General features: G+C 39.5%; 2 protein-coding genes across 2 annotated transcripts in view; both read right to left on the reverse strand.

Moving 5' to 3' along the window:
• Positions 1-2,339: 2,339 nt before the first annotated feature.
• On the reverse strand, positions 2,340-10,141 carry cyb5r2 (cytochrome b5 reductase 2). Its single transcript, XM_077596796.1, has 9 exons — positions 9,995-10,141; positions 9,514-9,654; positions 9,368-9,440; positions 9,167-9,273; positions 5,460-5,589; positions 5,249-5,332; positions 4,462-4,547; positions 4,282-4,381; positions 2,340-2,648 (listed from the first exon to the last, which is right to left on the reverse strand). Exons 1-9 carry the CDS (start codon positions 10,007-10,009, stop codon positions 2,476-2,478), a joined length of 909 nt encoding a protein of 302 aa, XP_077452922.1. The 5' UTR covers positions 10,010-10,141; the 3' UTR covers positions 2,340-2,475.
• A 134-nt stretch (positions 10,142-10,275) lies between these two features.
• LOC144071571 (ovochymase-2) overlaps positions 10,276-19,030 on the reverse strand; it is a 15,678-nt gene continuing 6,923 nt past the window's right edge. The window contains exons 6-14 of the mRNA XM_077596799.1: positions 19,028-19,030; positions 16,898-16,930; positions 15,657-15,756; positions 15,317-15,450; positions 15,018-15,161; positions 13,260-13,384; positions 13,086-13,179; positions 12,855-12,986; positions 10,276-12,765 (exon numbers count right to left, since the gene is read on the reverse strand). The exon at positions 19,028-19,030 is cut by the window's right edge and continues 199 nt beyond it. Coding sequence (XP_077452925.1) covers positions 12,707-12,765; positions 12,855-12,986; positions 13,086-13,179; positions 13,260-13,384; positions 15,018-15,161; positions 15,317-15,450; positions 15,657-15,756; positions 16,898-16,930; positions 19,028-19,030 — 824 coding nt within the window. The 3' untranslated portion in view covers positions 10,276-12,706. The remainder of the gene's footprint in view (positions 12,766-12,854; positions 12,987-13,085; positions 13,180-13,259; positions 13,385-15,017; positions 15,162-15,316; positions 15,451-15,656; positions 15,757-16,897; positions 16,931-19,027) is intronic.

The following is a 19,030-nucleotide window of genomic DNA, read 5'->3' on the forward strand; positions in this document are numbered from 1 at the left end:
GGACTCTCAGAAATGTTGCTTGGCGCGAATTCCAGGAACGAGGCACGGCGGCAGCATATGAGGTCTACAAGCAGCAACGTAATTGAGCAGTGTTAACTGAAAGGCAAGAGCGGAGCAATTATGAACTGAGGTTAGCGCAGTCATCTCGTGCAAACCCCAAACGCTTCTTTGCCCATGTTCAAGCCAACAAACGTCTACACAATCAAGTGGTTAAACTCAAGGATGCTGATGGAGTCGGTGTCACGGATGCAGAAGGGCAAAGTTCTCTTTTTGCTCGGGTGTACGCAGACATTTACAAAGTCGATGATGGGCGACCAGCACCTACATTTGCTCGGGATGTTCCCCCAATGCCTGCAGTTGCCATTACACCTCCTGAAGTCTACCGAGCCTTGATGTGTCTGGACGCCACTAAAAGCCATGGTCCTGATGGTATTCACCAGAGGGTCCTCCAGGCACTCGCTCCGACCATAGCACTTCCCCTCGCTTATCTCTTCACACTGTCCTTGCAATCAGGTGACATCCCCGAAGACTGGGGACGGGCCGTCATCTGCCCTATCTACAAGGAAGGAGACCGAGAAGACCCGTTGAATTACCGACCGGTCTCCCTCACTTCAGTGATCTGCAAGATGTTCGAATCTATCATCAAAACGTCCATGATGGCCCATCTCCAGAACGCAGCGGTGATCTCCGATAGTCAACATGGCTTCGTGTCCAAGAGATCCTGCCTCACCAACTTGCTGATGATGGAGGAATGGGTCACTCAATTAATGGACGATCGACAAATTGCCGACCTGGTCTTCGCCAAGGCGTTTGATTCGGTCAACCATCGCTTGCTACTCCGCAAGCTGGAAGCGTATGTGATTCACCCAGCGGTCGTGAGGTGGATTGATGCGTTTTTGGCTGGCCGCACCTTTCAAGTTCAAGTCAACGGCATACTCTCGGAGACACACAACGCCCCCAGCGGTGTCCCCCAAGGCTCCGCTCTTGGACCACTGTTGTTTGTGGTGTTTGTCAACGACCTGCCAGAGCACATCTCCCAGTGGGTTCTCCTCTTTGCTGATGTGAAGCTCGTTGCTCCTCGGAGTGACTTCGAGGACCTGCGTAGGTGCCTTCATCACGTGTGGAGATGGTCGAACCTGTGGGACTTGCAGCTCAACATCACTAAATGCAGTCATTTGGCTATTGGGGCTCCTCCTGATGCACCTCTCGACTTTGAACCGGGACTCCTGGAACTGGAACGTTCTCAACGGTGCAAAGATCTGGGCATCATTGTCGATGGCACTTTCAAACCAACGGCCCAATGCATCCAATCAGCCAACAAAGCTCGTGGAGTGCTGTTCCTGATGTTCCGGTCCTTTGCCATCATCACTGCAGACATCTTCCTTCCGCTGTATGTTTCCCTGATGAGGCCCATTCTCGAGTATGGGGTCCAAGCTGCATCACCGTACCTCGCCAGGGACATCCAGCATCTGGAGCGGGTCCAGAGGCTTGCAACGAGGATGGTCCGCGGCCTCAGCACAATGTCCTACGAGGAAAGATGCCAGCGACTCAATCTTCCGACCCTTGAGGCCAGGCGTCTGCGAGTGGACCTGATACTGGCCTACAACATCCTCCACGGTAACTACAACATGCCCCGCGATCTCTTCTTCACGCCTGCACCTGATCGAGGTCTGAGGGGTCATCCGTGGAAGGTGTATCCTCGCAGGTTCCGGTTAAATCGGCGGAAGGCTGCTTTTTCGGTGCGCATCGCCGGACCTTGGAACCGGCTTCCGCAGTGTGGTCGAGAAGCCGACGGTCGCTCAGTTCAAGAGGGCTCTGGATGACGTGTTGACCGTGAACCAGTGACAACACCGCGTTTTTTTTTCTTTACACACTTCTTGTCATCGTTACATGGCCCTTAGCCTTGTGCTTTTCTTTCGCCAATAAATTGAATTGAATTGAAAAAGTCTCTGAATTCTTTTGACAACATTTTTACGCTGTTGCTAATCAATGAATATCAACAAGAGTATGCATACAGGAGAGTCTAATGAAAAATAAAACTGTTGATTAAAGTAGCGCTAGAGGTAGCATCAATGCCAGTGCCGATATGACGTGACGCTCCTATTGGTGCGTTCGGTACTCTATCTCACCATTGGTTTCCATATTTTACCTCACAGATTAGCGGAGAGCCATGTGCACCCACCAAAAGAGCCACATATGGCTCTTGAGCCATAGGTTCCCTACACCTGGTCTAAACTCTATTATAAAATGTAATCATAGTTTTATAAATAAAAGTTAAACTCAACTTTGCCACATTTAACAAACATTGTGCACATTTTGATCATATATATACTGATACATCAATGTTTTGAAGTTTATTTATCAAAACATAAAATGACAAACTATAGAATTGGAAACTACCAGATGTTAAAAAAAATCTGAAATATTGATCACGGGGAGAAAAAAATCCTATAACTTGTCTCACGAATTGAAACATTAGTATGCAAATATGTGTTCTGTTTTATAGCCCAGCTTGTCCAGATTTGGTAGACATGCATGCTGGATCATTCCAGGAGGACCACACAAGACAACAAGGACATTTGAGGATGGAGCAGGCAGGTGGTCCTTAATCATAGTAGAGGTAACAAACCCGGAACTGTACTTCCAACCTAGGGTAGGGAAAACAGATAGACCCATTGAGATTGCTTGTTCATTAACTATTTTGTCCATACAGTTTTTTTGGACAGATCAACAAAACTGCTCTGGGGTTCTATCACAAGTTTTTACATTACTCATTGAATTATGTATAACATAATGTGAAAGAGTGATAAAAAAAATAGTCAATAATCACACAGCTCTATATGAATTGAAATTGTAAAATAGAAATAAATGATGTAAGGGATGGAATGATAGATATATAGCTGAAAAAATATGGACATTATACTGTTGTATAGTGTCTGACAAATACAGTAGTACCTCTACTTAGGAAATTAATTGGTTCCAGAAGTTTTTTGTGACTCTGATTTTTCAGTAGAGGCATTATTTCCTATTGAATTTAGCACAATTCGTTCAACAGTCTTTAACCCACTATAAACCCTTTAACAATTGTAAAGGTATACCAATCCAATCTCCCATCTCATCTCATTTTCTGAACCACTTTATCCTCACTAGGGTCGCGGAGAGTGCTGGAGCCTATCCCAGCTGACTTCGGGCCAAAGGCACGGTACACCCTGAATTGGTGGCCAGCCAATCGCAGGGCACAAGGAGACAAACAACCACCTGCGTGAGTTTTCTCCATCTACTCCAGTTTCCTCGCACATTCCAAAAATATGCATGGTAGGCTGATTGGTCACTCTAAATTGCTCCTAGGTATGAGTGTGAGAGTAAATAGTTGTCTGTCTCCTCCTGCCTTGCAATCGGCTGGCCATCGGTTCAGGGTTTCCCCCGCCTCTGGCCTGAAGTCAGCTGGGATAGGCTCCAGCACCCCCACAACCCTAGTGAGAATAAACTGGTTCATAAAATGAATGAATAAATGTATGTATGCGAAAAGTGCGAAAACTGGTATTTATTAAGCCATTCAAATGATGCCATGACACAGAACCAAACAAAAATAAAATCAAAAGCAGTCTAGCTCATACTTATGTAAAATATTAGGCACATTATCTTCTCCTCGCTTAAAGGATTATGCAAATGTATGTTCTTCTTAACTACTGTGTCAGACCTATGCTGTAGCTCTCCACTTGGGCTTTCCTTCAGCCCACAATCCTTTTGTTAGCGTTCTCACTTGGAACATTCAGCAGTGCTTTGCATAAGAAATTGATTGTAATTTAGCTTGTAAACAATGTAGGAAAGTGAGAAAGACATCACTACGGACTTGGCTGCATTTTGACAAGAAATATAATTATGGGAATCCCCAATTTTCATTGACTGTGTTACACCTACGCTTCTCGTATGATAGTTCAAGAAATATAATAAGTATAAAATGCAGTCAATCAGGTTCACTTCATCTTCAACAATGCTCACTTCATTGCCAAGCTCATATATATCAGGCCTCATCCATTTAGTTATATTTTGTCTTTTAATGCAGTGGTTATTTTATTTTTTTGTTACCAAATAAACATAATTATATGATCGCAACACTATGAAAAGATTCATTTTGAAATGTTAAAAGATACAGTACCATTAGGGATTGCCGTTGACTTTGAAGTTAACACTGTTGATTTTTACTTCAGCAAATATATTCAAATATAATAAACCAGTCAGGTTGAGAAAGTCACAGAGAATGGCGTAATACTTGATTACCTTCAGTTGCTGTGTCCAGCGTGAACCAAAGCTTCAGCTTTCCGGGATGGCTTTCTATGACCTCATGTAGCTCATTGCTGAGTAAAATATCTTTCTCTGTCTGCATCACAACAAGTAAATGAAGAAACATATTTGGGGTTGGTTGATTTCACTGTCCAAAAAAAAAGGTACAGAACTGACCTGGTTGGCAAAAATCAGATGGCACATTGTGTTGTCGCTAGGGTCAGCTGTGATCGTCCGAATCAACTGTAACATAGGTGTAATACCTGCGACAGAAAAATACTTCATTCATATTACAAATAAAGATAAGTATAATGCATCCTACATTAAAAAAAGAGCGGTGTCTGCTGCTAATGTATTTTTTAGCAAAATTGCCAATTGAACAATTAACCACTATAAATTAATAGCCATTGCCTTTTTAAAAATGTTTTCTTTTTTTTTTTTTGAAAATTGATTAATTCATTTTCTGAACCACTTATCCTCACACTTATTTGCGTGGGGTGCTGGAGCCTATCCCAGATAACTACGGGAACCAGGCGGGTGGACACCTTGAATTGGTGGCCAGCCAATCAGCTGTTTAAAAAAAATAAACCTAAATAATAAAATGGTGCATAAAAAAGTATAAATGAAAATAATTTAACTAAAGAATAGCACAAATATGATATTTCAAAAAAGAATTTCAAGGATTCAAATGTCTCATGGTCAAAACTAAATTTCCAGGTTTAAAAACATTAAATAATTGATGATAAATATGCGTTCATATAAATGCACAGCAAAATTTGCTTAATAATATTAATAATAAAAACAAATATTTATCTGATGTAATGGATTGGTCCATAGAAAATAATATAATAAACTAATAATAATTATGATAATCATAATAATAATAACAATGATAATAACAATAATAATAACCATAACAAAAAAACAAAAAACAAAAAAAGACAATAATGTAAGATAAACGAACCGGTTCCTCCAGCAATCATGCCAATATGTTTGACCTTTAAAATCCGCGGTTCTGACTTCTTGTCCGGCCGAATGGAAAACTGACCTAACCAGAGAAAGGAAAGACATACATTTTATTTAACCTTGTCCAACACTGACATCTGCTGTTTCAAATCGTGTATTGTACGAAATAGTGAACTGCAAGTTAGTGTACATATTACACACGGTAATACCTTTCCCTTTATACACAAGCAGTCCACTGGGACCCCTGAAGTCAATTGCATCTCCAGTAGTCATGTTATCCAAGTATTGGGACATCTTTCCTCCCGCTGGGAATGAGGGGTGAGAGTTCTTATAGTACACCTGACAATGTTAAAAATTAAATAAATAAAGAACAAAGGGATCTTCAAACCTTTTTTGATGGAAGCTAATGTGGAAGAAATGTGTTAAGAACATTGTTTCCACTGTCTGAGCTCAGACCGCAACTGGTCTGAATAGCTATCATCACAAGAGGAAGCATAACCTAATGATGGTGCACAGCTAAGTTCACAAACTAATTGCATATATGTCTAAAATTTCCCATCTCCTGAGAAGACCAAGATAGATAATAAAGCCCTGTGGTAGGAGTGGCCTGCCTGAACTGGGAAGCTACAGTTCGGTATTAAGGGGATATAATCATGACACCCACTGTCGTAAAATAAGATAAGGATAATGGTGCATTTCTGCAGACGGAAACCCCATTGAGCATTAAATGGAGGATGGAGGAGCTGAAGATCTCTAGTGTCTCCTAGCTCTGTAATGTAACGAGGAAGTGGAAGAGATTTCCAGTGGCAAACTGTGAAGTTTTGTGATATTCAATTCCTTATCATGTGCATCTATGCAAAATACACTAATACCTTGAGATACGAGCTTAATGCGTTCCGGGACCGAGCTTGTATGTCATTTAACTCATATCTCAAATCAATTTTTCCCCATTGAAAATAACTAAATACAAATTAATCCGTTACCACCCTCAGAAAAACAATGGAAAACACCTTTATTATTTCTAATTCACCACCAACTCACAAAGTAACAAATACCTATCTAGTAGTTATGATCTTCAATACTAAAATCTTACATTATTCAGTTCAGACAGACGATAGCGTCCTACCGCGAAGTGCGCTGAGGAGGGAGAGAGAAAGGACAGGAGAGAGACTTGACCACAACGGGCTCATAACATAAACTTTAAATTTAACTTAAATGAACTTAGATTACTATATACACACTTAAAGAATTTTTTAATCTTACATTACACTAAATTTAAACATTCTTGTGTGATGAAAATATGTGAATGTACACCACCGCGGCTTTCGAGTCGGAACTTGCTGCTTCTCCATGCCTCAGAACCGAATGTATCCCAGTTTGTTTTTTTAAATTATCGAACCAGGCAAGATTCATCTTGAAGGAATTCCAATGGTGTCTTTTTCTGATGATTGTTTTGCTTTCAAGTCCATGTAGATTCTGCTGTCTTTTTCGCAGATTATCGACTCGGTCACGCTAGCTCCAGTAAATAAAATGCAACCTGTCCGGCCCGGTGCTTGTAGATATCTTTACGCGAGGGAGATTCGGCGAGAAAGACAGAGCGATGCTGTTTGCATTAGCAGCCTCTCGCATACTTGGCGGGAACCATCTTGTATGCTAATATCTCAAATTTGTCTTGTATCTCAAGGAAAAAAAAATCCTGGAATTTTCCTGGCATCCGAAATTTCTCCTATGTTGGGACACTCGTATGTCAAGGTATTACTGTAATTTAGTTTAATGAATTCAATAAACACATCAGAACAAATGTGCAATCGTGGAGAAATTGTAAAAGCAAGCTAATATTTCTAGAAATTGGCACTTAGCACTTAGTGTAGGCAGACATTTATCAATGCTGATACCAGTATTTTAGCCAATCAAATGCAAGCATCCCAGATTGCCTACCTTTCCTTTTGACATCAGTAATACCCATTGTCCCAAGCGACTATGGGTATTAATCCTGTAGAAACTATTGGGGGCATTTATTGGACTTAATACTACAGTTGAATACAAAAAGAAATAAAAACCATAAGCATGTTAGGGATTGGTTTTGTTGTGTTTTTCCCCTTTGTGACCTCTTCCTGTGATTGCCTATTGAGTTCACCTGTCATTTCCCCACCCGTGGTGTATCTCCTGCTTGCTGCCTGTTGTGTGACCCAGTTTCTGATTGTCTCATCAACCCTTGTCTGTCTATTTAAACCCTGTGTGTTTGTCAGTCCTTGTCGGCTTGCCTACGTTAGTCATGCTCATGCCCATGTCCTGTGATCAATGTTCCCTCTAAGCTGCGCACGTGCGCAATTGCGCACTACTCTCCTCTTCTCTGTGCAGCAGCAATCATATGGCGCGCAGTAAAAAAAAAAAAATCGATTTAAATTTTTTTTTTTTTTTTTTTACCCCTTTCCCTATGATGGCGCCGTTTAAGCGGCAGCCAGTGGCAGTAGGTCTGTCCACTTATGTTTTTCGTGTTTTACAGCATGTTTTACATGAAAAATTAGAGGGAACATTGACATGCACCTGCTTGTGGCAGGTGTGATACTGGTGTGCCCATAGCGATCAATGATGATGTCGTGACCGGATGATTCGCCTAAAGACGTTTCGCCGACGGACGTTTGATAGACGGACAGGTTGCCGAATGAACGTTCGTTCAAACAGCGTTTAATGATTAAATACAAATACTAGTATTTGTTAGTTTAATGATTAAATACAAATACTAGTATTTGTATTTAATCATTAAACGCTGTTTTCAGCTGGATTTGACCGAATTTGAGAGCATTTTGAGCCGTTTGGCGAATGGACGTATATGGACATTTTTTTGCCTCCATCGCGACATCATCGCGACATTTTACCGAGGAATTCACTTCCCTGGGCTCGGTTCTAATGTCCAAAGAGCTCCAGTATTTGTATTTAATCATTAAACGCTGTTTTCGGCTGGATTTGACCGAATTTGAGAGCATTTTGAGCCGTTTGGCGAATGGACGTATATAGACGTTTTTTTGCCTCCATCGCGATATCATCACGACATTTTACCGAGGAATTCACTTCCCTGGGCTCGGTTCTAATGTCCACAGAGCTCTCATATTTGTATTTAATCATTAAATGCTGTTTTAGGATGGATTTGACCCGATTGCTGTCATTTTACGGCTCGGTTCTGTTACATCTGCCCGCCCAAGAGTGCTTATTCCCGGACTGCCATGCCCGCCCAAGAGTGCTTATTCCCGGGCTGCCATTGATGGTAGACTAACATTGATTTTTACTATAATTTGGACAACACCGGCGGCGGGCCGGATTAAAAATCCTAACAGGCCGTATATGGCCCGCGGGCCGAGGTTGAAAAACTTGTACACACCCGATCCGGGGGCGGGGCGAGCGCGCAAATCCCGTTTCGGCGAAACCTCTGTTCGGCCGAATGAACGTTCGGCGGAACGTCCATTCGGCGACCTGCCCGTTTGTCAAACGTGAGGCGGCGAAACGTCTTTAGGCGAATCATCCGAGTACCGATGATGTCGCTCACACTGGTACTCAGTGCGCTCAGGGAGGTTGACTTTCTGCTCAGACCAACGAAAAATTAGAGGGAACATTGCCTGTGATCCTCGTTTCCCCACGTCCTCCCTGTCAGGTTTGATTCTGTTATTTGATTTCAAAGTCTTTGACATTTTTGGAGAACCTTGTCACAGTCATTAAAGTTTTTGGTATTTCACACTACTCCCGGTCTTTGACTGCTTCCCTGCGTTTGGGTTCGACTACACTATACGTTCCTGCAAAACCTAACCAAGCAAGGATTGGTCTATTTTTTAATATACTACATCATAAGATCCCACTTCATCTTAGATGTGTCATATTGTGAAATACATTGAAAAGGCTTAAAAACAAAAGTGTCAAATACCTTGACAACAAGGTCGACATATCCTTGCTGATTATCACTGGAGACTGGTGTGTAGGCTCTGACGACCAGGCTGCCATTCACCTTGGCTGAGAGATACACGTGCTGACCTGGGGAAAAGTACCGGATGAGATGACCGAGTACACCACGTAATGCATCAATGCGGTGGTCATAAATGATTAGGACAGACAGGTAATTTAGTACCTACTGGGAGGCCAAGAATATGATCTGAAGAGGGGAGGCCAAAACGAAATTTCTTTGTGTCATGACTAATTTCCTGCAGAAGGTCATGACAAAATTCAGGCCAATATTGATTGAGTGACAAATAATCTGTGTAATGCTTTGCATACCTGTTTATCTATTAGCTTTAGCGGATATTTCACAGCAGGGTCTTGCAGAGTGACTAGGAGTTTGGTTTTATTTGCAGATCCGCACATTAAGTAGAGCACACTTACAACCACTATACAAACAGCAACTACCACAGACAGGAGCTGAAACATAAATATTACGTGTGTGATTTAATTGTATGTGTACCTTGGGCATGAAACATGATTACATCATACTTGTCAATCTCTGCCGATAACTGCCCTTATGATTATGATTCCCCTTACAAACCCCCCAAAAACCTTACAAACACCGTACGACTCGTACGGTGTTTGTAAGGGGAATCATAATCATTTATAAGGGCAGTTATCGGCAGAGGTTGACCGGTATGTTACATTGAAGTCCTAAATTAATATTCATGTTTACATTGTTTTTACTTTCAGAGTACTGTATGACTTGACAAAGCCTTACCTCAGTGCCAAGTAGTAATAAAAAGATCATTCTCACCATACTTAGGTCCATATTTGAAACAAGTTGTACAGAGTTGAAGATTGTGCTTCTGTTCAAGCAAGAGCAGAGTCCACTCAGTTTCCACCCTTATACACACACATGCACGCATGCTGGGGGAGTTGCCTATGCTGTAACTGTACTGTTACATGTTGAAAGCACCAATGGGAAGACAGATTTCAGCATGACACTATATAGTATGACATCACACTTTAGCAGAGGAGGGGATTGTTATAAAACAGAGATAGCAAAGCCTGTTTGTTTATTTAATACTTTATTGTAGAAAATGTAGGTTTTTTATTTTAATTTTAAAGATGTGGTGCATATACAAAATAGCCTGTAAATTAGTAGCAATTGGAGAAGTGTACTGTGTTGGACATTTCATGTATAAGTGAAATTACAATCCTCTTTTATAGATTTCTTGGTACAAATGACAACAACCTCCAGTTGGACAATAACATGATGAAATTAAAAGCAAAACATACACGAGCTCGTATTAATTTTTATAAACAGGACAATAAAAGTATTACAATAAAATTATTAAACTGAATGTATAACAAGAATTTTATTTAAATAAAACATTCATATGATATTCCTTAGTATCATTCATCTTCATTTGTGTTAGAGGAAAAAAAAAAAGCAAAATTCTTTTTAGAGCTACTTTTCCCTCCCTGACGATTCCAAGCCATCATCCTCATCATCAAAGCGCCACTCCTTCACTTCCTGGAAAAGAAGTCTGCTGCTACTTGACATCCCCACAGCTTCTCTGGTGTGATTCAAGTTCTCTAACAATGAGTACGAACAAAATGCAAGTCACTAAATATTAGCATCATTTTGGTGAGGCCTTTTTTCTTAAATCTGTTGAAGCAAAATTCAAAAGCAATGTCTGATCTCCATTGGTTATTTGCATTTAATTTCTATGCATCATTTTGTTGTTATTTTTAATCTATTTTAGTTGTTGCCTCTGTATAAATGCTATGGAGGAGGATGCATCATCAGATTTGTGTGTGTATGTGTTTTGGACCCTAAATGTAGATGCAAAATGAAAAACTACAAAATATGTATTGAATTTCTCCAATGAGGTTGACCGTGTTTAGAACCACTATTAATGGTCAAATAGAGGTTAGAATTTCCTACATCATTAGAATATACCCGCTACTATGGTTTCAAACATTTAGAATAACTGAAATAATGTTCATGTGCTTAGGAAAGAAACAATTTTATAAATGGTATTGGTAATTGGTAAATTGGAAACAGTGCTAAATAGTGTTTTAAAAATGATTAAACAATTTAAACATGTTACCAAAAACGATGTTATCATTTTGTAGATCAAAATGTTTAACTTTCAGTTAGTTCATTAGGTATAACTTGCATCGTCAGTGAGCAATGACAATAAATATTTCGTATATATTAGTGCCTCACAATTCTGAGATCGAGGGTTCCAACCTTCCTGTGTGGAGTTTGCATGTTTTCCCCTTGCCCACATGGGTTTTCTCCGGGCACTCTGCTTTCGTCCCACATCCCAAAAATATGCATGGTAAGCTGGTTGATCACTTTAAATTGCCCCTTGGTATGGATGTAACATGAATGGTCGTTCGTCTCCTTATGCGTTGCGTTTGGCTAGAAACCAGTTCAGGGTGTCACATGCCTCTTGCCCATAGTTGTCTGGGATAGGCTCCAGCACCCCATGACCCTTGTGAGGATGAGCGGAATGAAAAATGAATGAATGATTGAATTAATAAAAATGTTGTATATTTTGTAAATATTGTACTTTCAATACCTAAAGCGTGTACCATGCAGGTCCGCCACTATTTATGGTTCGAGTGAGTGATTGAAGTTTCTGCCCGGCACATTGAAGTCCTATTTAAAGTGCCCATTTTCCCTTCACCTCCTTTTGTTGCTTTCTTAATGCAGTTTTTGAAGGATTGGACATTTTCATATTTAAAACTTTTAAACGTCGTATTGCCAGAAGCAGGAGGGAGACATTCATTTGTTAATAGTGCTAGCCATTACCAGTTAGATCAGGGGTAGGGAACCTATGGCTCGGGAGCCACATGTGGCTCTTTTGATGGTTGCATCTGGCTCTCTGCTAACCTGTGAGCTAAAATACGGAAACCGCTGGTGACAGGGCTGAGATACTACGTCTAGAGCTGCTTTAATCTTCTTTTTTTGCATTAGACTTCTGGAATGCATACTCATTGATTAGCAACTGCATAAGAATGTTGTCAAAAGTATTCTGTTTTTTCCACTTTAAAAGTGGTGAAATTACAAACAAAAAAAGGCACCCGTTTACATGTATTTTGACTTTCAAATTTGGAGTATGGCTCCCAAGGAATAACATTAGAAAATATGAATTGTTTGTGGCTCTCTTCGTCAAAAAGGTTCCCGACCCCTGAGTTAGATGATGCGCAAACCTTACTCAGAGTTGTGTTCTGCAAAGGTGCCATACATACCACCGAGTATGTTTTTATCTCACAATGCTAATTGGCGTCCCCTCGACTAGTTTACACCCTAGCTCGCCAATTCTGTATATTAGTTTCATCCAAAATTAATGAGCCACTATTCAATAACACCCTTATTTCTGTGACAAATATATTCCCCTGCAGTCCAGCAGTAGTGATAAAATTCTGAAAGGTACGTAAATTGAACTAAGTCTCCCCTACTTTGACTACTCGCACTGGCATGGGAAAATATTGTAAATGAAAAAAATCACTAACCATAAGTTCTTTGGCCCCTCCAACCCAGTTTTCTTCTTTTGTCATCAAAAAGGTCTTTCGGAGAAAGAGATGAAATATTTGTAATCTTAATCCACTTGCGAAGATAAATTAATTTCCTTCAGAAAATCTAATTACATATATACCTGTATAACTAATAAATGCTATTGTTGCCTTGAATCCTCGATGTGTGATGCTGCTGTCCGAGGTGAAGTCAAGGACCATGACACTGTTGTAGGACAGGACAGGTGGAGGAATACTGCGGCCACATAGCACCGCTTGACAGAAGGAATGGGAGAAAAAAAGAAGAAAAAATAAACATTCCAAATTCTTGGGAGCTATTGTGTTTCGATAGTGTATCGGATTTAAAACCATACCAATCTTCTCTGTACCCTGCACCTCACCTAGGACAGTTAGGGAGTCAAACAAACATCCACTTGACTCCTCAATATCAAAGTCAGTAAAATCCATCTGTGGGAAAATAGCAGCACTTTACACTCATACAAGGAGGAAATCTCCTATTTAAAATATATTTACTGGAAATAGTTTACCTTTACAATATGACCTTGTGGAGCATAAACTACCCAGCGAAGAGAACAGTTGTTTTTGTAGTAGAGTGGGTAATTTGGACTACTCAAAGAATTCTGCTCCGTGACTGCAACAATTGTGCCGCATTCTGATGGAATCCAAAAAAGAACGCGCGCACATTCACAGAGAAGGAAAAAATCAAAGGTTCCAACTGGGACTTGAAGATATATAACTTGTTGATTCCTTTATGCTATGCAACATAATGATATCTAATGAAAAAGTTCCAATAATGACTTGATGAAGATATATAACTTGCTGACTTCTTTACGCTATGCAAAATAATGATATCTAATGAAAAAGGTCCAATTATGACTTGACGAAAATATCCAAGTTGTTGACTCCTTTACGCTATGCAACATAATGATATCTAACAAAACAGTTGAACAGTGGTACCTTGAGATACGAGCTTAATGCGTTCCGGGACTGAGCTCGCATGTCGATTTACTCGTATCTCAAATCAAAGTTTTCCATAGAAATGAACCAAATACAAATTAATTTGTTCCCACCTTCTGAAAAAAAACACCCAAAACAGGATATTACAATGGAAAAACATATTTTTATTGGCTGTAATTCACCATCTACTAACAGGGTAACAAATAACTAGTGGTTATGATGTTTAATAATAAAATTACGCGGGAGAGAGAGCGAGAGAGAGAGTCACTCGACGGATGCGCTCGTAACGTAATATAAACTTTTAATTCAACTTAAATGAACTTAGGTTCCTATACACCCACACTTAAAAAAAGTCTTAATCTTACGTTACACTCAATTTAAACCTTGTGCAATAACCAAGGCAAAGAGGTTAATGTATTCCAACGCGGCTTTCGAAGCGAACTTCCTGCTCCATACGTATTGGCGAGCCAGCTCAGTCACACATACACTACTCATGCTTTTTGATTAGTTCGTGCTTAATATCGATTGTCATCACACGTCTTTTCTTCGCACTACCCTTCATTGCACCGACTTGCTTTGGATCAGTCGTGTTTTCCTTAATTCTGCATTGACTAATGCAAAAAAAAGAAAAAAAGAAAAAATGCAACTCTCCCCCCAGTGCTCGTAGAGATCTTTGCACGAGAGACACTGTGGTGAAATCATCAGTAGCCCCTCACGGCCTGGCCAACTGGCTGTCTCAAATGCTCGTATCTCAAGGTAAATATTTGCTCGGAATTTTACTCGTATCTCAAATTCCTAGTATGTCGGGGCACTCATATGTCGAGGTATTACTGTATTAGAAGTCTGACCGGTGAATTAGAGAGGTATCAAGGTTAATGCTCCCACTGAACATATGATTTAGCACCCAAACTACTTGACTTAGCTCTTACTTCAATCCAGTACATTCTCCATCATTATTAAACATTATGTCTTCATATATTTCAAAACCATGTAAAACTAATAGTACTGATCACATCATCTTTGTGGGGGCTAAATCATTTGTATTAGATGGCATTAGACCAGAGGTTACGAACTCCGTTCAAGCTGTTTTCTATATCACTCTCCTCTACCACACCGGAATCAAACGATCAACTCATCGGCAAGCTGTGCAGAAGCCTGATAATGATCCTGATTATTTGATTCTGGTTTGTTGGAGGCGTGAGACGAGGAAAACAGACTGGATAGGTGCCCCGGGGACCAGAGTTGATAACCCCTGCATTAGACTGTGTAAGTGGTCAGTTGTTGTATCCAAAATGTGCCATGTTAGATGTCAGAAATTTTATGCCCACCAGGATCAGGCTCTTTGTGAACAACTTGGTGCGATAGAATAATTCCACTTCCTACAGTATTCATATCAGATGAGAAGACTATTATTGCTTGTTGTGTATTCTTCAGAAGCACTGGGACAGGAAGAAAACCTCCACAGAAAATTCCTGAAAAATTTAGAATAAATCGTCAGAGTAGGTGTCAGTGCCATAATGTTACAATGACTGGTAAATGTCGCGATTTTCTTATGGTAGTTTTTTCCTTCAACGCCATATCTGGTATAATATGCAGCACTTAGTGTTTGCAAGTGTGTGCGTCTTACCAACAGGCCGGTTGCTCCCAATTAAAATAGCAAGTCGATCATAGTGACAATACGAGTCGTTCTCCAAGTTAAAATGAATAAAAGTCAGTAGAATGCTAGAACCTGGAGGAATATGGATAGTCCACACACATAGCCTGTTCACACACAATGAGACAAAAGGAGCCATTTTTTGATGAAGGTAACCACAATTTCAAATGTATTCAATTCAAGAATAAAATAATAGCAATATAAAACATTAAAAGGTAGGTGAAAAGTAAATATTGAAATATAAAAAAATGATTTGAATATGATGCTTATAATGCAATGAACATAAATTCATTTGCCAGCTACTTTGACTTACTCATTGTTGTTATAGTGATCAACGTAGTGGGGTGGGTTTCTGATTATCCCTTTATTTTCAGCTATAATACCATCCTGCACACTGCACAGACCTGAATTACCTTGAACAACAAATAAGATATGAAACCCCAATTCTAAATAAGCTGCGACGTTGTGTTAAACATAAATAAAAAGAGAATACGTACAATGATTTGCAATCATGTTCAACCTATATTTAATTGAATACACTACATTACAAAGACAAGATATTTAATTCTCAAACTGATAAACCTAATTGTTCATAGCAAATAATCATTATCCTAGTTCGAAAAGAGCTGGGACAGAGTCATATTTAACCCATAGATCACGTTTTTTTTAAACAACATTCAATTAACTTTCGAAAACTGAGAAAACCAATTTTATTAATCTTCGTAGATGAAATTATTTCCATTCTGGGTTTATCTACAGCTTCAGGAGTTCAACAGTCCTGGTTTTCCGTTATCTTAATTTTGTCACGTCTTGTTAGGGTTTCGGGTGGAGGTGTGTGCGTCATTGGTAATCAGCCCTTGTGTGTGTACTTAAACCCTGTGTTCTGTATGTATGGTTGTGTACCTAGTGTTTCGTTTGGTCTCAGTCACGTGAGTCATGTTTTTGCCTCTTCGTCAGTGTGCGTCCTCCCCGTTCAGTTTTGATTTTGATAACCCTGTCCCAGTTTTGTACTGACCACTTTGCATTAAAACGCTGAGTTGTGCACCAGAACTTCCCTTGCCTTTTTACTGCCTGCTTCTCGACTCCTGTGTTGCACTTCGCAGCGCAACTGAGGATTATCACGACAAATTTATGTTTCATAATGCACCACACATTTTCAAGGGGACACTGGTTTGGACTGCAGGTAGGCCATTCTAGTACCCACACTCTTTGACTATGAAGCCATGCTGTAATACCTAGTAACTTCTGCAGAATATGGTTTGGCAATGTCTTTCTGAAATAAGCAGGAAAGCAAGAAAAATACATTGCTTGGGTGGCAGTAAATTTGCCTCAAATGTAGGCATTCCTAAACTTTCTCCCAGCTCTTTTAGAATGTGTTGCAGCCATAAAATTCAAAATTAAGAATTAATTGTTTAAATATTAAACTGTATTTGTAGTGTATCCAATTAGTAGGTTGAACATGATTTATGTATATTATTGTATTTTGTTATTAATAATGCATAACACAAGTTTCCAATTTCAAATGTGATACAGATGAAAGGAAAAACTGTTTACCTAATGACTTCCTTCCTCTTAACTGGTCATCAGCTAAACCAATGAAGAAGGCAAAAATGGTTTATTACGTTCATAAAAGCACAACCTGCCAAATTATTTGATTACTGCAGTAAAAATATACTGTGCTTTATTTCTTGTGTGTCGTATTCAAACCTCCGCATTCAACATCTACTTGGATGGAGTGATATTCTATAAACAAGTACTAGTATTACCACTACTGCCTGTGTTGACACAACAAAGCTGGTGTGATGCTGCCTAGTTTGAATATATTCACCGTTCTTTACGTGATGTGCTATCATGTATAGATGACCTGTTTCAGTACAAAGACAGAATAAAAGCCCTGTTAGCACGTCGGCCTCACAATGGGGCACCTAGGTTCAAATCCAGGTCAGTCCACCTGTGTGGAGTTTGCATGTTCTCCCCAGGCCTGCGTGGGTTTTCTCCGGGTACTCTGGTTTCCAGGCCACATTCCAAAAACATGCATGGTAGGCCTATTGGACACTTTAAATTGCCCCTAGGAATGAATGTGAGCGTGAGTAGTTATTTGTCTCCTTGTGCCCTGCGATTGGCTGGCCACCAATTCGCCACCGCCTCTCGCCCAAAGTCAGTTGGGATAGGCTCCAGCACCCCCCGTGACCCTGGTGAGGATAAAGCGGTTCAGAGAATGAGATGGTGTGTGTGTATATGTGTGTATATGTGTGTATATATGTATATATATATATATATATATGTATATGTATATGTATATGTATATGTATATGTATATGTATATGTATATGTATATGTATATGTATATGTATATGTATATGTATATGTATATGTATATGTATATGTATATGTATATATATATATATATATATATGTATATATATATATATATATGTTTGTATATATATATATATATGTATATATATATGTGTACAGACGCTCCCCTACTTACGAACGCAATTGGTTCCGAGCGATTGTTCATAAGTTGAATTTGTTTGTAAGTTGATTCAGTGCTATATTTTGTATTATAATTTATGTTTAAGGCCGATATAAGTATATTGAAGGTTTATATAAGTGCATTTGTATGTTTAAGGCTTGTATAAGTAACACGCATTGGTTTGTACTGAAAAAAAAACATTTAATAAAATGGAGAGAATATGTACAGTACTGTAGAGAGAGAGAGAGAGAGATTTATGTATTAGAAACTGGCCAAAAGAAGCGACCTAATGACGATTGCACAGTTTTCTTCTTTTTTTCATCATAAATGATGCAGTAGCACTGTATGGCATCATTCAATTGATTTGCAAACTTTGTGCAACGTTCAATATTTGGGTCCTGCTGCTCGATCTTTCTGTTTATAAATGGTACTGACGGTCGAACGATTCAATGCCCGTGAAACGCTCACCACTCTCACGCGCATCAAGCTTCATTATTATTGCCACTCGTTTCAAATGAAATGGCTTGCCTCTTCCTTGCAACTCCCTCAATAGAAGCCTTTAGCTTTTTACCAACCATATTCAATATTGGATGCATGAGATATTTAATGATACAAATGAAAAAGGTTCTTTGCACACTGGAGATACATTCACGCACTTTCGCATTGCAACGAAGAAGAAGGTAGATGCTGGGTGAGCTGAGCTCTCACAGCGCCAGGCGTCGGTATTAGCGGCGGAAAGAAGTACTACTCCGAAAAAGGCGCGAAATACAAAATTGGACTTGCGAACATTTTTGGACTTAAATGCAATTTGCAGATATGTTCGTATGTACCGTTGTTCGTAAGTTGAATGTTCGTAAGTAGGGGAGCGTCTGTATATATATGTGTGTATATATATATATATATATGTATATATATATATATATATATATATATATATATATATATATATATATACACATATACATACATATACATACATATACATACATATACACACACACGTGTGTGTGTGTGCGAGCGTGCGTATTTTGCTGCATTTCTGCCTTTCCTTACTTGGCTGCACATGTATTTCGCTCCCGCAACACAATTTACTCTACCTGGGCGAGAAGAGCACCCTTTTATCTATTTCAACAAATGCAAACAATGCTTTGCTTGACATTTAGGGCAAAAATAAACGATACTACAGTTTGTTTTTTTAAACTCACCAT

Source organism: Stigmatopora argus, chromosome 3, assembly GCF_051989625.1.
Source record: "Stigmatopora argus isolate UIUO_Sarg chromosome 3, RoL_Sarg_1.0, whole genome shotgun sequence".
Lineage (NCBI taxonomy): Eukaryota > Metazoa > Chordata > Actinopteri > Syngnathiformes > Syngnathidae > Stigmatopora > Stigmatopora argus.